This window comes from Polypterus senegalus, chromosome 3, assembly GCF_016835505.1.
Source record: "Polypterus senegalus isolate Bchr_013 chromosome 3, ASM1683550v1, whole genome shotgun sequence".
NCBI lineage: Eukaryota > Metazoa > Chordata > Cladistia > Polypteriformes > Polypteridae > Polypterus > Polypterus senegalus.
Genome location: NC_053156.1, coordinates 15488863 through 15514150, shown reverse-complemented (window position 1 = coordinate 15514150; position 25288 = coordinate 15488863). Strand labels below are relative to the sequence as shown.

Genomic DNA, 25288 nt, shown 5'->3' with positions numbered 1-25288 from the left:
GGCATTTAAATGATGCTCAGGTGGTACTAAGGGCCCCAAAGTGGACCAAGAAAATATCAATTAACACCATCACACCAGCAGGAGCAGCCTAAACAGTTGATACAAGGCAGGATGGATCTCTGCTTTCATGTCATTGACCCCAACATCTGAATGTCGCAGCAGAAATTGAGACTCAGCAGACCAGGCCACGTTTTTCCAATCTTCTATTGTCCAGCCATGCTGCCACGTCTCTTCAGTCACCTTCCTTCCCCATTCTGATGCCCAGTTTGAATTTTACCAGGTGGTCTTGACATGTCTATATGCCAAAATGTATTGATTTGCTGCCACGTGATTGGCTGATCAGATATTTGCATTAACAAGCAGTTGAGCAGGTGTACCTAATAAAGTGGCCACTGAGTGGATAATAAGAACGATTTGGAAAATAAAGCCAGCAATGTGAAAAGACCCCAATAATATTTCAAAATGCAGACTCATGTTGTGTCTTCCGAGGGTCTTCAGTGGGTCACAGGCTGGATAAAAATGGGGTCATCAAAGTATTTCAGGTGGTCCCAACACGCCCAAGATGTCTGTGCCCGTGTGAATGCCCACGTGTATCTCAGCCCCCAGTTCTACGTTGTTCTGTCTGATCTTTTCCCTCTGCAGGTCCACACCCGCTCCTTCTTGGCTTCCTATGCTATCTACAACGTGGCCACCAGGTAAGTCTGGCACATGTCAGCTGGCACAGGTTGGCGCAGAAGGCACCCGTATTTTGCAGAGTTCATAGCTGGTGTGTCCTTTCCCAGGGAGATCATGGAGATCAAACCCCCTGAAGCGAAGACGTCTGTCCTTCAGTTTGCAGCATGGGGACCACTGGGCAATCAGCTGGTGAGTTTATATAGTGCCTTTCATATCGTTATTCAGAACAGCTTGTCCAGTGTGCCCAGACTGGCATGACTGCTGGTGTAAGTGCCCTGTAGACTCACTGACCTTCCCTCCTTTGTCTTTTCCATAGGTGTACATTTTTGAAAGCAACATTTATTACCAGCAGGACACGTCGAGCAGCGCGCTGCGCCTCACCTCCACCGGCCGGGATGGCATCGTCCTCAATGGCCTCTCAGACTGGATCTATGAAGGTACTCCGCACCCTCAGGTGCCCTGGCAGATACGGAACGGCTTGGGTGTGCAGGGTCGGGGGGTTCAGATTTGGAGGGGATTACTGTGCCACATTCTCAGTCGAACAGGGGGGGGATTACCCGAGCCATTTCCCGGTTTCTTGTTTCAGAGGAGGTCCTTCAGACGTACTCCGCACACTGGTGGTCCGGTGATGGGGCTCGCCTGGCATATCTCACAATCAACAACACTGCTACGCCCATCATGGAGCTCCCTCAGTTCCTGGGGGGTGTCTACCCCGTCAGCACCCACTACCCTTACCCCAAGGTGATTCCTCGAGAGAGGCGCCGGTGTGTGGGACTCAGTCCCTGGCATACTTGACTTGTATACCCGTCATTCATTCTGTTCTTTTTTTTTTCAGGCTGGTCAGCCACTGCCCTCCGTCAAGCTGTTTGTTGTGAACCTCTACGGCCCGGCACACACCCTGGAGCTGATCCCACCGGACGACTTCAGAAACAGGTGGGATGTGTGGTTTGTAACGAGAACACACAGAGCCAGAAAAAGGTTTGGGGATCCACCCCAGGTCAGGTCATGTTGGGGAGCATGTACTGCTACCAAACAGCTCTGGGTCCCAGTTGGCAACCCCCCAGGCAGACATGCGGTCCAGTCCCACCTTCTGGAAACTAGTGTTATGTGGGCGTCCCCTTGATCTGGGCCAGCCACTCAGGTCCTCAACAACGAGGATCACCCTCGGGTAATCGCACCACATGCCATAGTGCCATAACTGACACTCATTTGGGACTCCATGAGCAACACAAAGTCACACCAGCAGGACCCAAGGACCCTCTGAAGAGACACACATGAAGGAGTCCAGTCTTCATCTCAGGTCACAGGAGAGCGTCCATGTCTCACAAACAGGAAGCACCAGGACTCTAAAGACTTGGATCTTCATCCTCGTGAATCTTTCTTCTCCAACAGATGCTCCACATCCACTGGACCCCACAACCCTGCCCAACACCCAGTCTATGCCAGCATTGAACAGAGTAGGAGCAAAAACAGACCCCTGACGGACCCCAGAATCAACTGAGGCGTTCTGCCTCCACTCTACACAGCACTCCCAGTACCGGTGGACAGGCTGGCCGTGATATCCAGCAACCATGAGAGGATCCCGCGAACCCTCAGGATGTCCCACAGGGCGGCTCGATCAACTGAGTCGAACGCTTTACGAAAATCAACAAAGGCTGCAAAGAAACTCTGCCGATATTCGCATTTGTGCTCCATGAGAACCCTCAGTGCCAGGATGCGGTTGATGGTAGACTTCTTAGGCGTAAAAACTAGACTGATTCTATTGAGGACCACCCTAGCGAGGACCGTACCCGGCACCGAGAGCAGTGTTACCCCCTGTAGTTGTCGCAATCCAGGCAATCCCCCTTCCCTTTCCAAATAGGGACGACAAGTCCCGTTTTCCAGATCATTTGGGTTGCCGACCCATCTCCCAAATGGAATCAAATGCCAGGAGGACAGCCTTACGACCAGCCTGGCGAGGTTAACCCCGGATACCACAGATCCCTGCAGCCTTCCCTACCCTCAGCTGGTTCACAGCTAATTGGAGGATCAGCCTGAAGAACACAGACACATTAAAAAGATAATTTCGGGTGGAGCAATTATGTAACAGAAAGTTGGGATGACGCCCATCTCCCAAAAGGAAGAAAAGATTGCTGGCAATGCCAGGGGGACAGCCTGACCACCAGTCTGGAGGAGTGCAAATCGAGTAAACTCTCTGGACTGAGTCCAGTACGGGAATAAATGGGAAACAGAGGGGAAGAGGACAGGAAGGAAGAGGCGTGTCATTTGGGTGGCACCCAGAAGAGAGCTCAGGCGTGGGATTGGCTGGGAGGTCTGTGCCAGAACAGGAAGTGAGGTTAGGTGGACTTCCCTTCTGTGGATCTGTAGAGGAAGGAGAAATGGCGTTGGTGTACACTGTGGACCCCTAGTCTGGCATAACCACACAGTCAGTCAAGCTCATCGACTGCCTCCCATACGCAGTGTGTGCCCACTGGGGATGTGCTCAGAGAAATGTCATTTGGTTTAACATTTGTGGCCTTTAGGGGGCATTTACATGTGGACCTTGAACCCCAAAAATGGCTTAATTAGAGAAATGAGGCCAAAATGGTAAAAATTAGAGCCAGCAAAAAAATATGGGGGATGTTGTCAACCAAAACCCAGTCCCACACTACCAGGTGGGATGACCGGTCCACTTGCCCACCTCAGACTTCAGTCCCTTGTTCATGTCCCACCATCAGGCCCCCTCCTTCTCTAAGTGTAGCCTTCCTTCCCACCACCAGCTGAACCGATGCAAGGCTGAGGTACCAAGAGGTGGTCGGAAGACCCCAGCATGGGTGGACCAGACTTGGATGGGGGGTTGTGGTCAGCAACATCTACAGTATGAAAGAAGAGGAGGCACATGCTGGTTATGGAGGTGACCAGCATGGAGGAAGACCAAACTTGTTAGCCAGAAAGTGCAGGACTGGAAGACCACCACATGGGAGGGAATTCTTGCCAGACCAAATGGAAGGCCCAGATCTTTGGAAGAGGCCTTGAGCATAAGATTAGCCTCTCACTTCCAAACTCTGCCAGTGTGAGCCATTGGTATGGCATGGAGACAAGGGACACTCTGTATGGGAGCAATGGATGTAAAGCTGCCTGGGCACAAGGAGGTCCAGCGGGCACCATGACAAGGGCCGAGGTAGCCAATCATTTTTTTGATTTTGTGCCCTGTGAAGCACTCTATAAAAATGCTCACCATGAAAGGCGCTATATACCCTAAAGGTTGACTATGTGCCTTGTAGCAATGCTTGTACTAAAAGGCACTATATTCAAAACCATGTAAGGTTTGATTGATTTTGTGTCCTGTGAAGAACTTTATAAAATCACTTACTGTGAAAGGTGCTATATAATATACATTTTAAATGTGAGCATGGTGATAATGCCTCTAGTGATCACCATAGCACGCGAAATCCAAAAGGTTTCAATTGAATAACAATAAAAGGCACAATACTGCAAACTAAGTACAATGGGATGGATTTCATCAGCTTTATAAAAGTGCTCGGTATGAAAGGCGCCATATAATATGCACTAAATTATAACTGTGTGCCTTATAATAATGTCTGCAGTTAAAGCCAAAATATTCAAAACCAAATGAGGTTTGATTGATTTTTGCATCCAGTAAAGCAGTGAAGGATGTACAGTACTCTAATTATTTGTAATTATTTTTTCTATTAATATTTATTTTTATATGCTGTATAATGCCAGCCACGGCCATCTCATTTCTTTGTCACAGTGAAGGCCAAGCGAGTGGTGCTGTGACGGTCTTGAATGACAGCTGGCTGCCTTTATACGTGGGCTGGTCTCAGGGGGCGGAGCCTTAGGCTGCCCTGTCCAGTCTTAACCCTTTAATAACCATCGAGTTCAAATCTCAAGTCTTCATTTTGGGTGTTCATTCCTAAGAGTTCGGCCTCCTCCAATATCCCAAATGAAGACCACCTGGAACTTTCAGGCATGACTGTGACTGACGGGCTCCACTTCTCTTTTCAGGGAGTGCTACATTCCCATGGTTATGTGGATCAGCAGCACCCGCCTGGCAGTCCGCTGGTTAAACCGGGCGCAGAACACCTCGGTCCTCACCGTCTGTGAAGCCACCACTGGGGCCTGTGTGGAGGTGAGTGGGCTGGGTGTGTCACACAGGTGGTGAAGGTGACTGTCCTGGACTTTATGGAAGTGTTGAACATGAAAGGCGCTATATAACACATTAGCTGCTCTGATTCTTTAAAGCGCCGCAGCACAGTCGTATATAAAATAACATCTGATTGATTATTCAACATGACAGGCTGAAGGACATCAGATTAATGGGGGGGGGGGCATTGTAAAGTGGCATTGCTGGGGGGTACAGCTCTGGCTGTTATGACTTTCTCAGTTCTTGAAAACTTGAAAAATGGGGGCTTCACCTGCAAGACACAGGCCTATTATCAAGGGGAGTCTAACTCTAGAACAGTCAAGAGCAGGCTTGTGGCCTACACAGGCCCACCACACGGAGGATTTTATAATCAGCTCAAAGAACAGGTGCGGAGAAACCATAAAACCCCTGGTCCACCATTTTTCCTTTATAAAACATTTAACAAAGATTTGAAAAAGTAACTAAAATAAAAAAAATAGCAAAACCACCACCAGTCCACAACCGAGACATCTTAATCCTAAAATTGAGTTTAGGTTCAAACTACTAGAAAATCAAAAAAGACGCACATAAAAGAAAGAAGAGGAAGAAGAGCGGGGTCGTTTCAGAATGTCCTGTAGGCGTTCCAGCCATTCAGCAGTCTGAGGGGCAGCTGTGGTGTCAGTTGTGGTGTCAGGGGGTCCCACCCCCCTAGGCTCAGCATATATGCAAGAAGGAGCTTAACGTAAAGAACCAACAAATACATTATGAACGTAATGCAAAAATACAAAACAATCAATAAACAAAACAATACTTGATATTAAATAAATGAGAAATTAAACTTCAATTCCAAGATTTGACTCTAAAGACGAAAAAATGGGCTTGAGTGGGCTGGGTATGTATCACATGCGACAGCTGGCACAGATGGCATGGATGGTGAAGGTGACTGTCCTGTGACGTTGGGCAGACACTACCATGTGTCCTGGAGATCTCAAGGGTACATCAGGCAAGCATGGGGATCCCCCAAGGATTAGTGTTGGGTCCTCTCCTGTCCCCTCTGTACACCACCTCAGTAGGTCCCATCATCCTGCCCCATGGTTTCTCTTATACAATACAATACAATACAGTTTATTTTTGTAGAGCCCACAATCGCACAAGAAGTGCCACAATGGGCTTTAGCAGACCCTGCCTCTTGACAGCCCCCCAGCCTTGACTCTCTAAGAAGACAAGAAAAAACTCCCAAAAAAATGGAAGAAACCTCTGGAAAGACAGTTCAAAGAGAGACCCCTTTCCAGGTAGGTTGGCCGTGCAGTGGGTGTCAAAAGAAGGGGGTCAATACAATACAATACAATACAATACACAGAACAAATCCTCAATACAGCATAAAAATAAAAATTTTAGAAGTACGGAGCAGAATTTAACAGTAGATGATATCACATAACAAGATTTGGATATTTTTAGAGTTCTGGAGACCTCATCCATCCAGCTGCCTCCTGAAACGTTGAAACGTTGCTCGGCCAGCCAATCCAATGAAAGGACCCCTCTTTCCCATGATTCCTGTGATCCTCCATCAGGGATGACTTTACCATAGGCAGGCAAACAACTTGGCAGGTGGGCCGTGGCACCAAGTGCCACATTTGGGTACCGAGAAGAGAAACAGAATAGGTGAGGGTTAGTAACAAATTATAACAATCATGTTACTTATGTTTTAGTGCTAATGACTAACAACAGAGATGCAGTCTGTACAGTTAATCAGCAGCTCTAGTCAGGGTGTGCTAAACTGAAGTAGTGAGTCTTCAGCTGGGATTTAAAGGCTGAGACCGAGGGAGCATCTTTTATGGAAGCAGGCAGACCACTCCACAGTTTAGGGGGTCCTGTAACTAAAAGCTCGACCTCCCACTGTTATTTTATTAATCCTTGGAATCCTAAGCAGACCGGCATCTTGAGATCTTAATGTGCTCAGGTTTGTAAGTCATGATAAGTTCAGACAAGTAAGCCGGACCTCAGCCATTTAATGCTTTATATGTTAAAAGGAGGATTTTGAAATCTGCCCTAAACTTAACCGGGAGCCAGTGTAAGGATTTAAGAACTGGGGTTATGTGTTCATATTTTCTTGTTCTTGTAATAATTCTTGCAGCAGCATTTTGGATTAACTGGAGGCTGTATAGAGAACAGTTTGAACAGCCAGTGAACACCGCATTGCAGTAGTCAATCCTACTAGAAATAAATGTATGAATTAATTTCTCACAATCCTGTTTATTTAGAAAGTGCCTTAATTTCCTAACATTTTTAAGATGGAAGAAACATGTTTTGGACGACTTTGTAATATGCGCTTTAAATGACATGCTAGAGTCAAAGATAACTCCTAGATTGTGGGCTGATTCAGTAAAATTAACTGGGATTCCAACTGAGTTAAATGACGACAAAATATTGCTGTGATCAGCGTCATTCCCTCCAACAATTAACATCTCTGTTTTATCTGTATTTAAAGACAAGTAGTTCTCATTCATCCATTCCTTTAATTCACTAACACAACTAATTAAAGACAACATCGGAGAAACTTCATTTGATTTAAATGAAAGGTATAACTGGGTGTCATCTGCATACGAGTGAAAATTAACATTATGTTTCCTAATGAGAGATCCCAGTGGAAGCATGTAAAGTGAAAACAGTAAAGGTCCGAGTACTGAGCCCTGGGGACACCATATCTCACTTCTGTGTATAATGATGGAGTCCTGTCAGCACATTTCTGTACAAATTGGAATCGATTTGATAAATAAGAACTGAACCAAGCGAGCACGGGGCCTGTAAGCCCAACATCGTTTTCTAGCCTGTGCAGTAAAATAGAAGGTCAATGGCGTCAAACGCTGTGCTTAAGTCTAACAACATAATTACAGTGGAGTTTCCTTCATCAGAGGATATCAGAATGTCATTTACATCCCGTGTTAGTGCCGTTCCTGTACTATGACCAGTGCGGAAACCAGACTGGAATTTCTCAAATAAATTGTAACGCGTAAGGTGTGACTGAAGCTGACTGGCAACTACTTTTTCTAGTATTTTAGAGAGAAATGGTAAATTTGAAACAGGCCTATAATTAATTAGTATGTGTGGGTCTAGGTCTGACTTATCAGTGTGATGTCAATAATACTCAGCTGTACCCGTCGAACTCAGCTAGATTTTCATCGATATTGCAACTTGAACGAAGGAAGGCCATCTCCAGCTGAACCTGGAAAAGATGGGTCTTCTTGCAATCCCAGTTCATCAATCGTATTCAGCGCCCCAGCTCTTTATCACTAATACCTGCCAAGTCAGTGCACAACCTTGAGGTGGTGATCAATAAATAGCCGTCCATGGCCATGTTGCTTTGGTCTCTCAGTTATGCAGACTCTCTTTGTATGATATCAACAAGATCTGACAGAGTTGGCAGCGCCACTGCTGCTCCAGGCTTTGGTCTCGTCACACCTGGACTACTGCAACTCCCTGCTGGCATTAGGACTACCATGTCTCACCAGGCCACTACAGACGATTCAGAATACAGTGGCACATCTGGTGCTCAACCCAGCTGAGGTGGGCACACGTCACTCCTCTCTCCAGATCACTGCATTGGCTCCCTGTAACCTTCTATTATGTTCAAATTGCTGATGGTTGGCATCAGAGCAGTCAATGCATCAACACCACCTATCTACAGTATCTATCATATAGTGCCTTTCCTATCTATCTATCTATCTATCTATCTATCTCAGTATCTATCATATAGTGCCTTTCCTATCTATCTATCTATCTATCTATCTATCTATCTATCTATCTATCTATCTATCTATCTATTATATAGTGCCTTTCATATCTATCTATCTATCTATCTATCTATCTATCTATCTATCTATCTATTATATAGTGCCTTTCACATCTATCTATCTATCTCTATCTATCTATTGTATAGTGCCTTTCACATCTATCTATCTATCTATCTATCTATTATATAGTGCCTTTCATATCTATCTATCTATCTATCTATCTATCTATCTATCTATCTATTATATAGTGCCTTTCACATCTATCTATCTATCTCTATCTATCTATTATATAGTGCCTTTCATATCTATCTATCTATCTATCTATCTATTATATAGTGCCTTTCCTGTCTATCTATCTATCTATCTATCTATCTATCTATCTATTGTATAGTGCCTTTCACATCTATCTATCTATCTCTATCTATCTATTGTATAGTGCCTTTCCTATCTATCTATCTATCTATCTATCTATCTATCTATCTATCTATCTTACAACATTTGAGGTACAGTCAGTTCCATTTCTTTTTGTTTTTTCAGCTGAGCACAGGTAGGTGAAGTGACTTGCTTTGGGTCACCCAGTGTTAGTTGTGGGATTTGAACCCACAACTTCAGGGATTGAAGTCCAAACCTTTAACCACACACACATACATACACATACTGAGCCATTTTTAAACAAAAATGCATTCCTTAGGAATAAAGGATTAAGTATTGCTTCTTTAGCGAATGAATGATTGGCTTATAAATGTCACCCTTGAGTTTAGGATTTAGTTTTAAGTTTGTTGAAAGTTTGATTTGACTTTCCGTTTACGACTTTGTTGATCCCTTTCACTCGTGTTCATCTTCAGGTCCGCATTTAAATTTCTCTGACTGCATGTCGCCTGGTATGCGTTTCCCTACACTCTGTACGTGTACTCGAGGACACCTAGTGGAGACAGATGGGACGTGCACTTACGACTGATCACTTCCTCGTGTAGAGAGAGACCTGAGCGCACTAGTGGGTCATGCAGTTAAAGCAGAAGCCTAACGACTTTTAAGAAGTATCTGGATGGGTCACCGGGACAGTTTAATAGGCGAGGAGTGAATGCACTGATTGGTCTCCTCTTGTTATGCTCTTTTATGCTAAGGTGTTGCTGAGAAAGCCGACAAACGTGCGGTGTGGAATTGTCATAGTCGACAATCTGTTTAACTCTTTTGTGAGATTTAAAGGAGTGCCCTAAAACAAGTTAACAGAAACGGGGTCTGCAGCCCACCACCAGACTAATCAGCTGCTTTCTTTCTTTCTTTCTTTCTTTCTTTCTTTCTTTCTTTCTCCTCAGAAACACAAGACTGGCTCGGACACCTGGCTTATCAAACAGGTGAGTGCCTCCTTAGCTTTGGAGCTGTTCGTGTGAGTCTGAAGGTGGCGCCACCTCAGACGGGTGGCTTTTGAGGAATCACGCACTCTGGTGAGCCCATCTGTCAGTCTCTGTTTTGTTATAAAGGGGGTTTGAGTTCAATTTCTTTCCGACTTTGCTGTTATGTTTTTCCTCCCCATTTTGGATATGATTTCGATTCAAATAATAAGTTATTCAATTATTTTTAAAGTTGTTTCTCAATGTTATTTTGTCCAGTATGATGTAAAACAGTAACCCGTCAGCTGGATGGGTGGGGTCCTGGCTTAACATAATGTTGGCAGTGCCAGCTCTACCATTCAGGCAGACTGGGTGTTCAACTAAGGTGGTAAGGTCAGGGGGCAGTAATCTAACCATTACAGACACCAATCTGCGAACACTCAGACCCAATACAACACTAAGGGGCCCAGTAGTTTCACCGAGGGGGGCTACTTCTCTCTTGTTATTTGACCCAATTTATGAATATCTGTGCACTCGAAACACTAAGGGGGAAGCCCACGCGCTCTTTGCTGTAATTTACAGGTATGTTTGTGATTGAAACATCAATGCCACTCCTCAGTATTTGAATATTCGTAGACCGGAGCGTTCAAAAGACCACGTGGGAAAACTCTTTGATGTGATATTCAGAAAACATGGCCGTCAAAACTCCGACATTTACAGCTTCGCATAGGGTAGCGAAAAATCGACTGAACATCCCACCGGCTTCACTTCCACCCAAGCTTAACATTAATGAAAGCCCTCTGTGGCGGAGACTCACCAAGCCTGCAGGTGCCACTGTGGGTGCCATGCTGGGGTCACAAAATATCCATCCATCCATCCATTTTCCAACCCGCTGAATCCGAACACAGGGTCACGGGGGTCTGCTGGAGCCAATCCCAGTCAACACAGGGCACAAGGCAGGAACCAATCCCGGGCAGGGTGCCAATCCACCGCAGGGTCACAAACTATGATTTCAATTTTTTCAGACTTCACTGTTATGTTTTTTCGTACTCATTTTGGTTGAAATTTTGCTGCCTGTCGGGTTCCTATAGTTGTAAAGAACTATAACATGACCACTTACTGACACAGGGTGGCGCTGTCTCATTGGTAGAGCTGTAGTGTCCATTTGGAGTGTCCTTTAACTCACATTTCTGCACATGACATGCGGTGACATGACCACTTACTGGCACAGGAGGAGCTGTATATTATAAACTGCTCAAAAAAATGAAAGGACCACTCGTTAATGAGAGTATGGCATCAAGTCAGTGACACGGGTGGGCTATTGATCTGCTCAGTGAAGTAGCAGTGGGGCTTGTTAATCAGTTTCAGCTGCTTTGGTGCACTAGAGGGGCCACAATGAGAAGACCCCCAAAACAGGACTGAATGGGTTAACAGGTGAAGGGAGGCCGCTGACATTCTTCCCTCCTCATCTGTTTTGTCACTCGTTTTGCATTTGGCTACGGTCAGTGTCACTACTGGTAGCATGAGGCCATCCCTGGACCCTACAGAGCTGGCACAGGTAGTCCAACTCCTCCAGGATGGCAGGCACATCAATACATGGCATTGCCAAAAGGTTTGCTGTGTCTCCCAGCACAGTCTCAAGGGCATGGAGGAGATTCCAGGAGTTACTCTAGGAGAGATGGACAGGGACCCCTCGTAGAAGGTCCTTAACCCATCAGAGGAACAGGATGAGCACTGGCAGAGCCTACAAAATGACCTCCAGCAGGCAGGCAGGCCACTGGTGTGAATGTCTCTGGCCAAACCATCAGAAACAGACTTCATGAAGGTGGCCTGAGGGCCTGACAATGTCCTCTAGTGGGCACCGTGGGATTTGATTGGCATTGGCCATGAAGTATCAGAATTGGCAGGTCCACCACTGGCAGGCGCCCTGTGCTTTTCACAAATGAGAGCAGGTTCACCCTGAGCACATGTGACAGATGTGGTCTGGAGAAGCCATGGATAACGTTATGCTGCATGTGACATCATTCAGCTTGACCAGTTTGATGAGGGGTCAGTGATGGTATATCTGGGGAAGCATATCCATGGAGAGACACACAGACCTCTACAGGCCTGACAACGGTGGGCACCTTGACTGCTATTAGGTATCGGGATGAAATCCTTGGACCCACTGTCAGACCTTATGCTGATTTCTCCTGGTGCACCGCAATGCCCGGCCTCATGTGGCGAGAGGATGAAGGAATTGATACCATTGACTGCATGCCCGATTACTCACCTGACCTCCATCCAATAGAACACCTCTGGGTGGGACATTATGTTTGGGCTCATTCGACTCCTCAGCCTGTCCAGGAGCTCAGTGATGCCCTGGTCCAGATCTGGGAGGAGATCCCCCAGGACGCCATCTGTCATCCCATTAGGATGTTGTCAGGTGTGCGTTACGTACAAACTACTGAGTTTGGAGTTCCTGCAATGAAATTTCAGCCAAATAGACTCGCCTGCCTGCCTGCCTGCCCCATCATTTTTCCCCCCTTTGATTTTTGGGGTGTTCCTCTGTAGGTTCATCATTGTCATTTCCATCCTTTCGTTCCTCACACATCACCATATCAGTCCATAGCAGTAGAGAGAGCCAGCATTGAGATCGGATGGGTTTCCAAAGTGGTCCTTTCATTTTCTGTGCAGTTTATTTCAACTATGACTTGATAAGTGACCAGCACAGGGGGCCGCTATCTCACTTATATAGCTGTTTATTACCTGTCAACTAAACCAAGACCACTTTCTGACACAAGGAAGTGCTGTCTTATTTATAAAGCTGTATACTGTATTACATATCAACCATATAACATGATTGCTTACTGGCACAGGGTGGCGCTGTTCCATTTATATAGCTTTATATTACATATCAACCCTATAACATGATTGCTTACTGGCACAGGGTGGCGCTGTTTCATTTATAAAGCTGTATATTACATATCAACCCTATAGCATGATTGCTTACTGGCACAGGGTGGCGCTGTTTCATTTATAAAGCTGTATATTACATGTCAACCATATAACATGATTGCTTACTGGCACAGGGTGGCACTGTTTCATTTATAAAGCTGTATATTACATATCAACCCTATAACATGATTGCTTACTGGCACAGGGTGGCGCTGTTTCATTTATAAAGCTGTATATTACATGTCAACCATATAACATGATTGCTTACTGGCACAGGGTGGCGCTGTTCCATTTATATAGCTTTATATTACATATCAACCCTATAACATGATTGCTTACTGGCACAGGGTGGCGCTGTTTCATTTATAAAGCTGTATATTACATGTCAACCATATAACATGATTGCTTACTGGCACAGGGTGGCGCTGTTTCATTTATAAAGCTGTATATGACATGTCAACCTTATAATGTTGTGGTGAAAAATTCGTCACCAGAAGGCTTTTTACCTAAAAATGAAGGCTATTAGGACTCGAGATAGACAGACAGAGTTTTAAGGCTTTATTGCAATAAAACAACAATAATAACAACAAGGGCTCAACCCAATACGGCCAAATTGAGCTGAGCACTGAACAGTTCAGCAGTCGAAGTTTATATAACAATTTCTTATCACTCCGACCTTGTTCAATTAGCTCATTTGCTGTTTTCCTTCTACTCCTGTCCGGCCAATTTCTCATCTCCCTGCAGCTGGGCCCCTGCTATTTCACTGTCTATTGTTCATTTCTAGTTTCTGTTTTTGCTTATTTCTTTCACTGGCCAAGGCTGGTACAGACATTCATCTTCCTTATATGGGCTTTCTTCTCATCACTTCCTCATTCTCGGACATTTAAGCTGGTTTGTCTGATGCCCAAAGCTAAGCTTTTAGCTAAAAAGAAATATGGCATGTGCTTTTATTTAATCATTGCTTGGCAGGCTTGACTTGCATTAATTTCTACACTAAAGTTAAATTTCTTCTTCTATATTTATTGCTAATACCTGAATTTACTAATGTTTCTTTCATGCATTACATCGTTGTGACCTTGCTTACAGCACCAATCCAGCTGGTTTCTTACGTGCCTCCCAGAGCCATTTTCTCTCTGTGGTATTGCTCCTTAGCTCCCCAGCCTTGAACACAGGTGTTCTCATTCTCCTTATCTTATCCTCAAGCTAGTTTCTGCACGTCATTTGCGTTCTTGTTCTTTTCTTTTCCCACACTAGCAATTCTGCTTCAAGCTTAAAAAGTAATGCAAAATGACTGATTTTTAGTTAACTATTTACTTGACCTATCTTATTTGCTAAACATTCTAATGTATGCTTAATCTAATGTTTTAGAAGCTTTTAATTACTTTTTATGCCTCTTTATGTTAATTTGCTATTTTATGTTAATATTAGAAATTTTCACTTCTACAATAACATGATTGCTTACCGGCACAGGGGGGCGCTGTTTCATTTATACTGTATAGCTGTATATTACATATCAACCCTATAGCATGATTGCTTACTGGCACAGGGTGGCGCTGTTTCATTTATAAAGCTGTATATTACATGTCAATCATATAACATGATTGCTTACTGGCACAGGGTGGCGCTGTTCCATTTATAAAGCTGTATATTACATGTCAATCATATAACATGATTGCTTACTGGCACAGGGTGGCGCTGTTTCATTTATATAGCTTTATATTACATGTCAATCATATAACATGATTGCTTACTGGCACAGGGTGGCGCTGTTTCATTTATAAAGCTGTATATTACATGTCAATCATATAACATGATTGCTTACTGGCACAGGGTGGCGCTGTTTCATTTATATAGCTTTATATTACATGTCAATCATATAACATGATTGCTTACTGGCACAGGGTGGCGCTGTTTCATTTATATAGCTTTATATTACATGTCAATCATATAACATGATTGCTTACTGGCACAGGGTGGCGCTGTTTCATTTATATAGCTTTATATGACATATCAACCCTATAACATGATTGCTTACTGGCACAGGGTGGCGCTGTTTCACTTATATAGCTTTATATTACAATACAACAATCACATGACCGCCTACTAACACAGGGTGGCACTATCTCATTTACAATTCTGTATATTATATTTTATCTATGGCATGACCACTTACTGTTTTCAAGGCTGTCGAGTTTCTGTAGCTGTATATTACAAGTCAACTATCACATGACCGCCTACTGGCATAGAGTGGCACTATCTCGTTTGTATAGCTGCATATCATATTTCAACGATGGCATCACCATTAATCTGCCACATAATTGACGTGATACACTTCCGAGACCGCTCTCCACAGGACCCGGCAGCACAAAACTGCTACCACAAGATAAATGGCAGCAACCAAAAGCTAACGAGACCAGAGCTGGTCAGTCCATTTGGAGACGCACTGTAGGTGGGCGTCTAGTCATCAGAGGGACGCCATTTAGGTAATTATGATATCTGGCCAAATTGTTACTAACCCCATGTGTTTTATAGTGATGGCCCGAGAAAAAACGTAATCTTGTGTTTTCATGCAGAAAGGAAGTCCAGGGCCATCTTACCAGCATCATAGGCCCCCCCAGGCAAAGCAGTGTGCCTGGACCCCTGTTTTGATAGAAAAATAGAAATATTCTTATGTATCAGATACATCTTGGCCCTCTATGCTCCTGCGGCCCCCAGATAGTGCCCATTGTGCCCATACGTATAGACGACCCTGAGGTAAGCAAGTTTATGATTCAACGGTCACAGTGGAGGACCAATGCACGGTAAGGGCATCAAGGGAGGCCCACCGATTATGTAACTGAAAGTGCGCACACCCCGGACACAAGGGGGAGCCACGGTCCACGAGATGCCAATGAACTGAATGTGCATTCCAGACACCGAGGGGGCATCACTTATGTAACTCAAGGGGCACGTGCCCCGGACACAGAGGTCTCCATATGGGCATTGACCGCCACTTCGACAAATGGTGAAACGTTTGAAAATTAATTAATAACCCTAAACACCCCAGTTTAAAAATATTCACAAGGAAATAAACATGAGACGCATCCAAATTCCTGACATTGCACCTGTGCAAAATAGAGCACCAGACTGACTGACTGACTCTCTTCACTAATCCCCAGCAGGAGGCGCCGCTGTTCCAGCAAGATGGCTCCGTCTTTTTCCTGACCATCCCGGCCAAGCAGGGGGCACGTGGGGAGTTCCATCATGTAGCCATGCTGAGTGCACAGGTGAGCTGGGCAGTAAACTGGTAGGCAGACACCTAAAAAAAATATTTTTTAAATAATTCAAATAATTAAATAAAGGTGGCCCGCTGGACCAAAGGTCATTGGGAGCCACAGGCGGAGCACTGGAGGTTCATCTCATTATCTCAGGGGTGCCGTTAAGCTGGCATTTGGATATTTATGCAGGGATACGACATGCCAGCTTCAGCTCAAAGTTTATTTTTATCAGTTTGGCGTTGGTTGGCATTTGGGTGGGCACATCCTTGGAACTCATTAGTGCTCATTTGGCTTTCAGCTGCCCATCTTCTCTGCCTCAACCAATAGGAAAGTGAGGAGAAAAGAGAAAGGAACCAATTAAAAGAGACTTGCATTCCTAGCCTCACGTGAACCAATCAGAACACCCGCCATGTTGTCATTTAACAAACTGCCAGCATCAGGACATTTCCACTTGGTCATCATGACAGTAGAAAGGAAGTTGGGCAGCTGAATGTGACCAATGGAGAGCAGAGTCACCCAAGCGAGCCTCGAGGTGCTGGTGGCCAGCATTGTGAGCTCTGGAGTGTGTTGGACAATCCCATACCAGCCCCTCTCATCTTCTTCCTTCTGTTCAATTTCTAGCCGGGCTCCTCGCCAGCTCCTCTGCGCTTTCTGACATCAGGAGATTGGGATGTGACTTCGCTCTGCGCGCTCGACGAGGCTCGAGGGAAAATGTACGCCACACCAGAATAGTATCCCACCACAGCGCTCCTGAGTGAACCGAGTAACTTCTCAACGTGGCATTTTGTGAGCCTCGATGACCCACCCCTGTGTCTTCTTTTGCAGCTACTTCTTGAGTACGGAGGTCTCATCCAGGAGCAGACACCTCTACAGGTAAACATGAAGGGGCCACTTGTGGTCGGGGGCAGCTCTTTCACTTACACAGCTGTACAGCTCATGCTGACCATAAACTGACCCGTTATTAGCGTAGGGGGCGCTGTCGTAGTCACATAGCTGCACATAGTGGGGTGAGTGTGACATCACTGTTTGTGACGCTGCCCCGTTAGGTACCATCAGCACAGACACTGGGGGTCTTGGTTTACCCAAATTTCTGCATATGACATGCTGTGACATGACTGCTTACTGGAACAGGGGGCGCTATCTCATTTATATAACTTTATATTATATTTCAACTATGGCATGAATACTAATTAGCACAGGGGGCACTTCTTTAATAAAGCTTATTAGGGTACAGAGAAAAAAAAAGGCACACTTTGGGAAAAAAAGCACGAAATGTCAACTTCAGTCTCGACATTTCCACTTTAATCACGTAGTTTATTTTGTCATTTAGTAGAACATCATAAACTTCATCTTAAAATCGTTTAATTAACCACTTTCTCAAATCACATCATAATTAAAGCAGCACGTTAAATGCCTTGTTTTGTATTTGATCTTCTACTCGTATGTGCTCTGTGTGTGTGAATCACTACTTGCTTCTTAAACTGGCTCTCTTCCTCCAACTGGACACAGAGTCCATTACATTTGTGATATTACAGCTCTCTGAATAACTAAAATACTGAGATGTATACGTGATATCATTTTCATGATGATAGGAGTTAAAGCACGTTATTAAACATGTGTTTCACTTCGATGAAATAATTTATTGCAGCAGTACTCAGGGGCGGCTCTAGGCTTGTGGTGGCACTGGGCAGAGGAAGAATCGGTGGCTCCTTCGCCCGCCCGTCAGTAAGGTAGCTTATGCACAGTGGATGGCCACGTCCGTTGAAGACACTGCATAGCCGCCTCGTGCTCATGACACAAGCATTTAACTTTTGCCGAAATTTGTCGCTGCGTTTTTAGCTGTGTTGTTATTTTCTCTTTCTGTTTTATATTCAATATATATTGGCGTAGCCGTCACTGCAGTCAGTGCTTTTCTTTCCCCAAGTAACCGATCGCCACACAATCAGCTCTGTAATAGACGTTAAGCCATCTGTAAGCTTAGCGCCGATTCTTCAAAACGTTTAAAGAACATTGAAATATCTTCGTAGTACATGTTTAATTATTCTATCCTTAAAGACACTCCCAGCGAAGAATATAGATTATTTAAATGAAGTTAAAGTTTTATCTTTATAATTTAATAAACATATTTTGCTGCATTTCACCTTAAAAATGATATCGTCATCATATGTAAATACGCGCTTTATAAAGTGGCTCAGGTTGTGCGATATTATAACTGTAGTGCAAGTTTACAGTGAGGTGATTGTACTTATAAGTCCTAACAGTTCAACAAGGAGCACCTGATGGGCTGATCGACTGTTTCTGAACCGCGAGGTCCGTACAGGAAAGGCTTTAAAACGTTTTGCCGTGGCTGAGACAGCGTGTGCTTAATGCCGTATACCGATAATTCTCTTTCCGATCAGCTGCTGCTGTGATTCCCACTCAGATACAGTGATATAAATACTCTGAGTCGTGCAGTGAGAGAAATATGGAAAAAGATGATCCGCTGTGGCAACTCCTAACGGGAGGAGCTGAAAGAAGAAGAAGGAGAAGAGAGAGTAACAACGCTAAAGCAGTTATGGTATTTGGAATACTATGGCTGTTCCCTGGACCATTATATTGGTACTGAGTTAATTACAATCAGATGCGTTACACTAATAAACAATATGCGGTTAGTTTCAGTGTATTTATAAAGCCGCGTCAGGAAAATAAAAGAGTAACCACACAGGAACAGTAGCACTGCTTTGACGCTGGGTGCCGCCAGTCTGCAAAACCGAGCGGAGAACTTGTGTACGACAAGGTATGAGGTACCGTGGAAAAGTGTGTGGCTTTACGCCAAGTGTAGGTTTTATACATCGCGATTTGAACGTGGAAAAGTTCTTACACAACATTTCTGTGCGTACGCACCGTTTATACATGAGGCCCCTGGTCTGACATTCTGGGCATCTGGTGGGCCGAGTGCCGGTAGAAAGTCAGAGGCGCTGAGGAAGCTGCAGATTGTTTAGTTGTGTGTTAGCTGATGTTGCCTGGCATTTACCCTCTAAAGTGCCATCTGTTGTCCCTCTGATGTCCCAGATATCTTGTGTGTCCACAGCGCCAACACCATGGGAGGTTTCCAACGGAGCTGTCTGACGTGTGACCTCATCGCCAACTGCAGCTTCTTCACAGCCAAGTTCAGCCCCAACAAGAGTTACTTCATGTTGCGCTGCGAAGGTGAGACCCCCCTCAGCGGTTGTAATCTGACTGTTCAGCCCTTCATTTATTGGGGCTTCAATTTTGATTCAAATGTTAATATTATTTTTGATTTAGTTTCTGTGTATCCATGGTAAAATAAACAGAGTAAACACAGAAAAAGGCTTGGGGTTGCCACCCCATATAATTGTCAGCATTGGCAAAACATCACAATAGGCCTTTACAGACGTAAGTGCAAAACAGAACTGAGGTAGGTAAGGAAAACATGGCCGTTATACAGTCAGGTGACAGGAAGAGGCGGGTTCACAGGGAACGGAAGTGAAAGTGAGGTCTTTGGGAGGCGGGGTCGACAGGACCGGAAGTGGAAGTGAGGTCTTTGGGAGGCGTGGTCTACAGGACCGGAAGTGGAAGTGACAAAGTAGGACAAATCGTCAGAACACCGGCCTTCCGCGGCCAGTCGCCCTTCACGGATCACTCCCGCTACTTGATCGCTCAGCGGGAGCGTCTCCTACTACGACTCCTGGGTGTCGGCCTAACAACCAGGCTTCCATGCAGCTGCCCGTGAGCGCTCGTTCACTCGCTCGCCCACACGCACCGTGTGTCTCTCTGTCTCTCTCTTGCACTGACTTGCTCCCTCGCTTCCTGTAACCTCCATCCTTCACTTTCTCTCTGTCCGTTTTGTTTCTCCTAATCTCTAAAACTCCTTCTTAACCGGTCTTTGGGAGGCGGGGTCGACAGGATCGGAAGTGAAAGTGAGGTCTTTGGGAGGCGGGGTCGACAGGAACGGAAATGGAAGTGAGGTCTTTGGGAGGCGGGGTCGACAGGACCAGAAGTGGAAGTGAGGTCTTTAGGAGGCGGGGTCGACAGGACCGGAAGTGGAAGTGAGGTCTTTGGGAGGCGGGTTCACAGGGAACGGAAGTGGAAGTGAGGTCTTTGGGAGGCGGGGTCGACAGGACCGGAAGTGGAAGTGAGGTCTTTGGGAGGCGGGGTCGACAGGACCGGAAGTGGAAGTGAGGTCTTTGGGAGGCGGGTCGACAGGACCGGAAGTGGAAGTGAGGTCTTTGGGAGGCGGGGTCGACAGGACCGGAAGTGGAAGTGAGGTCTAAGAGGCGGGCTCTGCAGAGGATAAAGATTTAGAGCACAGCGCCAACCCCTGGTCCTGTTATTCGAGCCCTTTAACTGTCTCCCTGTGATGATGTGGGTTCGACTCCATGCTCCCATCGCTGTTCAGGAGCCCTTAAACCCAACACCGTCGATAATGTCACCGAGATGAGCTAGACAGTGAGACAACAACAATTGAGCAAGGGGATGGTTCAAAGAGTGCAAAGTACTTTTAAATATTCAAAAACAAAGTGTTCAGTTAAAGTGCAGTGCTTCAAAATTCTTCATTAAATAATCCATAAAAGAGTTGTGGAGGTTTAAAAACACTACAAAAAAAACAATCCTTTCAAAAGGAGGTTAAAATGTTCTTTAGGAAGCCGTCTTTAAAAACAAATGACAAGCCCAGTGCTTCTTTTCAACTAGCGTCTCACCGGCTTCTCCCGGTTGGGCTTTTCAACAGGCGAGACGCTCTCTCTGCAGCTGCCCTTTGCTCCTACTTCCATCCACACGGGTCTGGAGACCTCCCGATCCCTGGCTTCGGTCTGGCACTCATCCCAGGCCCGAGACTTGGTTCACGCCCAACGGCCAGGACGCACATGCTGGGGAATCCACCACCAAGCCTCCCGACTCCCGCTGCCTTTCCGGTGTTCTAACGAAACATCCTACCCATCGAAATGATCTACTCACTGATACTACGCATACGCAGACCAAAATTACGCAACTTAGCCTTACTACATGAATGCATTTATTACAGTTTACTGCATACGTATTTACTGTCAACAGTTGTATATTTTGCATGTGTGACTTTTAATCTTGTACAGGCCATTGTATCCATGCACGAGTGATGACCGTCTTGTGAAATCTTTGCATCAGGCTGTGTCTCTTTCGGGCATTAAATGATGCATATAGAATAAATTGAGAAATGTTAACATTTCCATAAATTTGATAGACGACTTCTAAATACAACATGTTAAATGATGACATGGTATAACGTTATAAGTTTAATGTTACGACTTACAATAAACTACGGTAGGATACTTCGACAAAGTAGGACAAATTGTCAGAACACTGGCCTTCCGCGGCCAGTCGCCTTCACGGATCACTCCCGCTACTTGATCGCTCAGCGGGAGCGTCTCCTACTACGACTCTTGGGTGTCGGCCTAACACTCAGGCTTCCATGCAGCTGCCCGTGAGCGCTCGTTCACTCGCTCGCCCACACGCATCGTTTGTCTCTCTGTCTCTCTCTTACACTGACTTGCTTCCTGTAACCTCCATCCTTCACTTTCTCTCTGTCCGTTTTGTTTCTCCTGATCTCTAAAACTCCTTCTTAACCGACTTGCGCTTCTTATATTAACGGTTGGGGGGGGCATAGCAGCTGCAGCACATTAATCCCAGGAACAATCACCGATGTGGGCAGTCCCTCACCTGTGCACTAGGTGAGAAACGCCCACATTGCAGATCGCCCTGAGATCATGTTACTGCCACCACGCCTCCTCACTAAACCGCCGCAAGCAAAGTGATTATTTAAACGGCCATTGCTGAGCGAGCTGTGGACCCATAACACCACACTCCCATGTGCGTTTCTTTTGTCATGTTCCATGTGGGTGTGTTTTGTGGGTAGTTTCCCCAAGAGGCGGGGCCACCTGGCCAGCCCCACCTGGGACTGCCATAGACACATATAGATAGACGCCGCAGTCACTGTGTTGCCCAGTCGACACGATACGGCAGCACGTCCGCCATATTGCGAGTGGCAAAAGTGCCATTTAAACTAAAACAGGTAGACGTGGAAACCGAGTGTTCTGATGAAAAAACAATAACGTTTAAAACAGTATCGTTTACATACAACACATTTTGGCGAATTGTTTAAATGCAATTATTTATATCCATTTATATACTAATAATGGCAATAATAATAATTATTATTAAATGATTCGTCCCATGTAAGTAACATTTCTCGGACTGCCTTCTTCCATCTCTGAAACATTTCTAGACCTCGTCCTGTTCTTACCAACACAGTACTGAAGTATCAGTTAATGCCCGAGTCACCTCACGTAATGCTATTCTATCTGTCATCCCACAAAAACGTATCCATCGCTTACAACTTCTTCACAATTCTGCTGCCAGGATAATAACCTGCTGCTCTAAATCCACTGACCATATCACACGTATTCTCTCTCACCTTCACTGGCTCCCTGTTCACTACTGAATACTAAATCCCACTCTGAACATTTAAAGCTCTCCACACCTCGCTGATCTCCTCCAGACTGGCACTCCTCTCGCTCACTCAGATCCTGTATTTTGAGAGTATTCAGTCTGGCAATATGGCGCAGCCTTAGTTTATGGAAGACAGACACAACTAAAGACATGAGCATGAAATGATGGCTGTCAATTTCAAAGTGTGCTTCCTCGATGTCTGAACCAATCTCAGCCCGAACAACCTGACTGATCAAAGACACACTGACAGCTAGCCCTCATGTCGACTGTTGATAACACGCTCAGCTACTTTGACCACCTTGACTGGACCCTCAGAAGGAATCATCAAACCTCCTTTGTTTTTCAATGTGAGCGAGTGGTAGCTTTGATCACATGACGCCGGTACAGCATCTGTTACCAAACTGGCACGGCGCACGTCACAGGACAGCTTTCTCCAAATCCCGTCTAAGGGCTAACTGACCTCCCACTGCTTCCTGAGGTGGGAAACGTTCAGAGTTTGAGAAATGTTAAGAGCTAACAACAATCTACACAGTTAGTGACTAAATACGTTTAGCCAAGACGTTGTCTGGAGGCTCACTTGAGCACATAAGTGCATAGCTTTGCTAGCTCAGCCTGGCGTAGCTGAAGTTAAGATTATAAAACGAGTTTCTAATGGCCAAATTTACCCAAAGCAATTGTTCAGCCTCACCTATGAAATGTAATCCCCCGGGATCTGGTTTGGAGCGTACAGCGCTTTGTACAATCTCAAGCAGCACATGCGTGAGGCATCTTATCCATTACTTCACTCCACAGCAGTGCCACTCGTAATATGGCGGCGACGTTGACGTACGATGCTGCTGGTCATGTGGCGTCTAGTAATTCTGTGTCTATAAGGACTGCCCTCAGTCCTATCAAGTTGAGGGTTTCCCACAATTCCTGGCGGTTCATCTGAATGGGAGTTGGTGAGTGTCAGCAGTCACATCACCTGCACTTCAGACGAATGTTGTCCATCTGAAGCTAAGCCTGGTCAGGCCTGGCCAGTAACTGGATGGGAGACCATCTAAGGGAAAAGTTTGGGTTGCTGCTGGAAGAGGTGTTGGTGAGGCCAGCAGGGGGCGCATACCCTGTGGTGTGAATGTCGATCCCAATGTCACCAGTGCAGTAAAGGGGGGGCACTGTGCCATCCTCCAGATGAGGTGTAAAGCCGAGGTCCTGACTTTCTGTCATCACAGAAGACCCCTGAGCATCTTTCAAAAAGAGCAGGGTGTATCCTGATTGCCCATCATGACCTCATCTATTCTGACACCTTCATCATTGTTAAGGTAAAACTGGCACTGTCCTTTGGATGAGATGTAAAACCAAGGTCCTGAAAAGATCCCTGGGTATCTTTTGGTTTATCCCGATGTCCATCACGGCCCTGTCCATTCTGGCCCCCTAATCAACCCCTGTCTCTAATTACCTAACTGTCTCTGTCCCACTCATCTTTTCACCCCTGTAAAAGATAGCCCGGCCACAGACAGACACGACACCAGAATGTCCAAAACACACACACGTTTATTCCACACACTTTGCACAATATTATTTACAAATTACTCAGTCCTTGGTCTTTCGGCCGCCTCCATTCCTCTCTCGCAAGCTCTGTCCACTTCCACCCGACTCCAGCTCCCCTATTAGAGTGAGGCGGCCCCTTTTATAATGCCCCGGATGTGCTCCAGGTGCATGATGACAACCTTCCGGCAGCACTCCCCAGAGTGGCGGAAGTGCTGCCCTTGCACCCGGGTCCGTCAGCACTTCCTGGTTTACCAGAAGCACTGTCCTCCAGGGTTCAAGCACCGTCCAGGCACCCAGGGAAGAATAGTGCCAGTCTCTCCCGGTCCGTCCTTCCTCCAGGTATCCCAGCGGGGCAGGGTTCCTAGCCATCTATCACACCTCATGTGTAATGAGCGTATTGGTGCAAAAATGGCTGCCAACGCATCATCCAGGTGGAGGCTACACATTACTCGTGGTCGAATTGTTTCCTCTCTGTCTATGCAAAGCAATTTGAGTAGGAAGAAAAGCGCTATGCAAATGTAAAGAAGTAGGATTGGATTTTTGACCTTTTGCTCTGGTTTTCAACCTTGTCTTCAATTACTTTATTGGGCCTTTGTCCGCCTTGGATTGTCTTTCTGTGCTCCATGGAGCTTGATTTTATTTCAGAGCCTGTTGGTTAAGAATACATCTTTTACTTCATAAAGATGCTACGTGGCCCTCTGTGTTACTAGCCGGGGTTTTTCCACAGGATTTCCCCCTCTAGTAGGTTCAGTTTTTAGAACTGTTTGGTGCTTCCGTGCTCAGTAACTCTCAAGAGACATGACATTATTTTTACGTCATGGTTAAACCTCTAGGTGGCACGGTGGCACAGTGGGTAGCGCTGCTGCCACGCAGTTAGGAGATCCGGGTTCGCTTCCCGGGTCCTCCCTGCATGGAGTTTGTGTGGGTTTCCTCCCATAGTCCAAAGACATGCAGGTTAGGTGCATTGGCTATCCTAAATTGTCCCTAGTGTGTGCTTGGTGTGTGTGTGTGTGTGTGTGTGCCCTGCCCAGGCCTTGTGCCCTGTGTTGGCTGGGATTTGCTCCAGCAGACCCCCATGACCCTTTGTTAGGATATAGCGGGTTGGATGATGGAAGGATGAATGGTTAAACCTCAAAGTCAAAGTTAGACAATGGAACG

At 45.7% G+C, this 25288-nt stretch overlaps 1 protein-coding gene across 8 annotated transcripts in view; it reads left to right on the top strand.

Annotated features, from left to right (window-relative positions):
* The window catches only part of LOC120524873 (inactive dipeptidyl peptidase 10), a 107008-nt gene that overhangs the window by 59337 nt on the left and 22383 nt on the right, over positions 1–25288 (top strand). For 7 of the 8 annotated variants that reach the window (XM_039746689.1, XM_039746687.1, XM_039746686.1 and 4 more), the window contains 11 exons: positions 643–695; positions 783–864; positions 992–1112; positions 1262–1416; positions 1511–1608; positions 4684–4807; positions 9909–9947; positions 16019–16126; positions 16739–16830; positions 16943–16990; positions 19188–19306. In XM_039746689.1, the coding sequence (XP_039602623.1) occupies positions 643–695; positions 783–864; positions 992–1112; positions 1262–1416; positions 1511–1608; positions 4684–4807; positions 9909–9947; positions 16019–16126; positions 16739–16830; positions 16943–16990; positions 19188–19306 (1039 nt within the window). The remainder of the gene's footprint in view (positions 1–642; positions 696–782; positions 865–991; positions 1113–1261; positions 1417–1510; positions 1609–4683; positions 4808–9908; positions 9948–16018; positions 16127–16738; positions 16831–16942; positions 16991–19187; positions 19307–25288) is intronic. The other variant, XM_039746682.1, reaches the window with a different exon arrangement.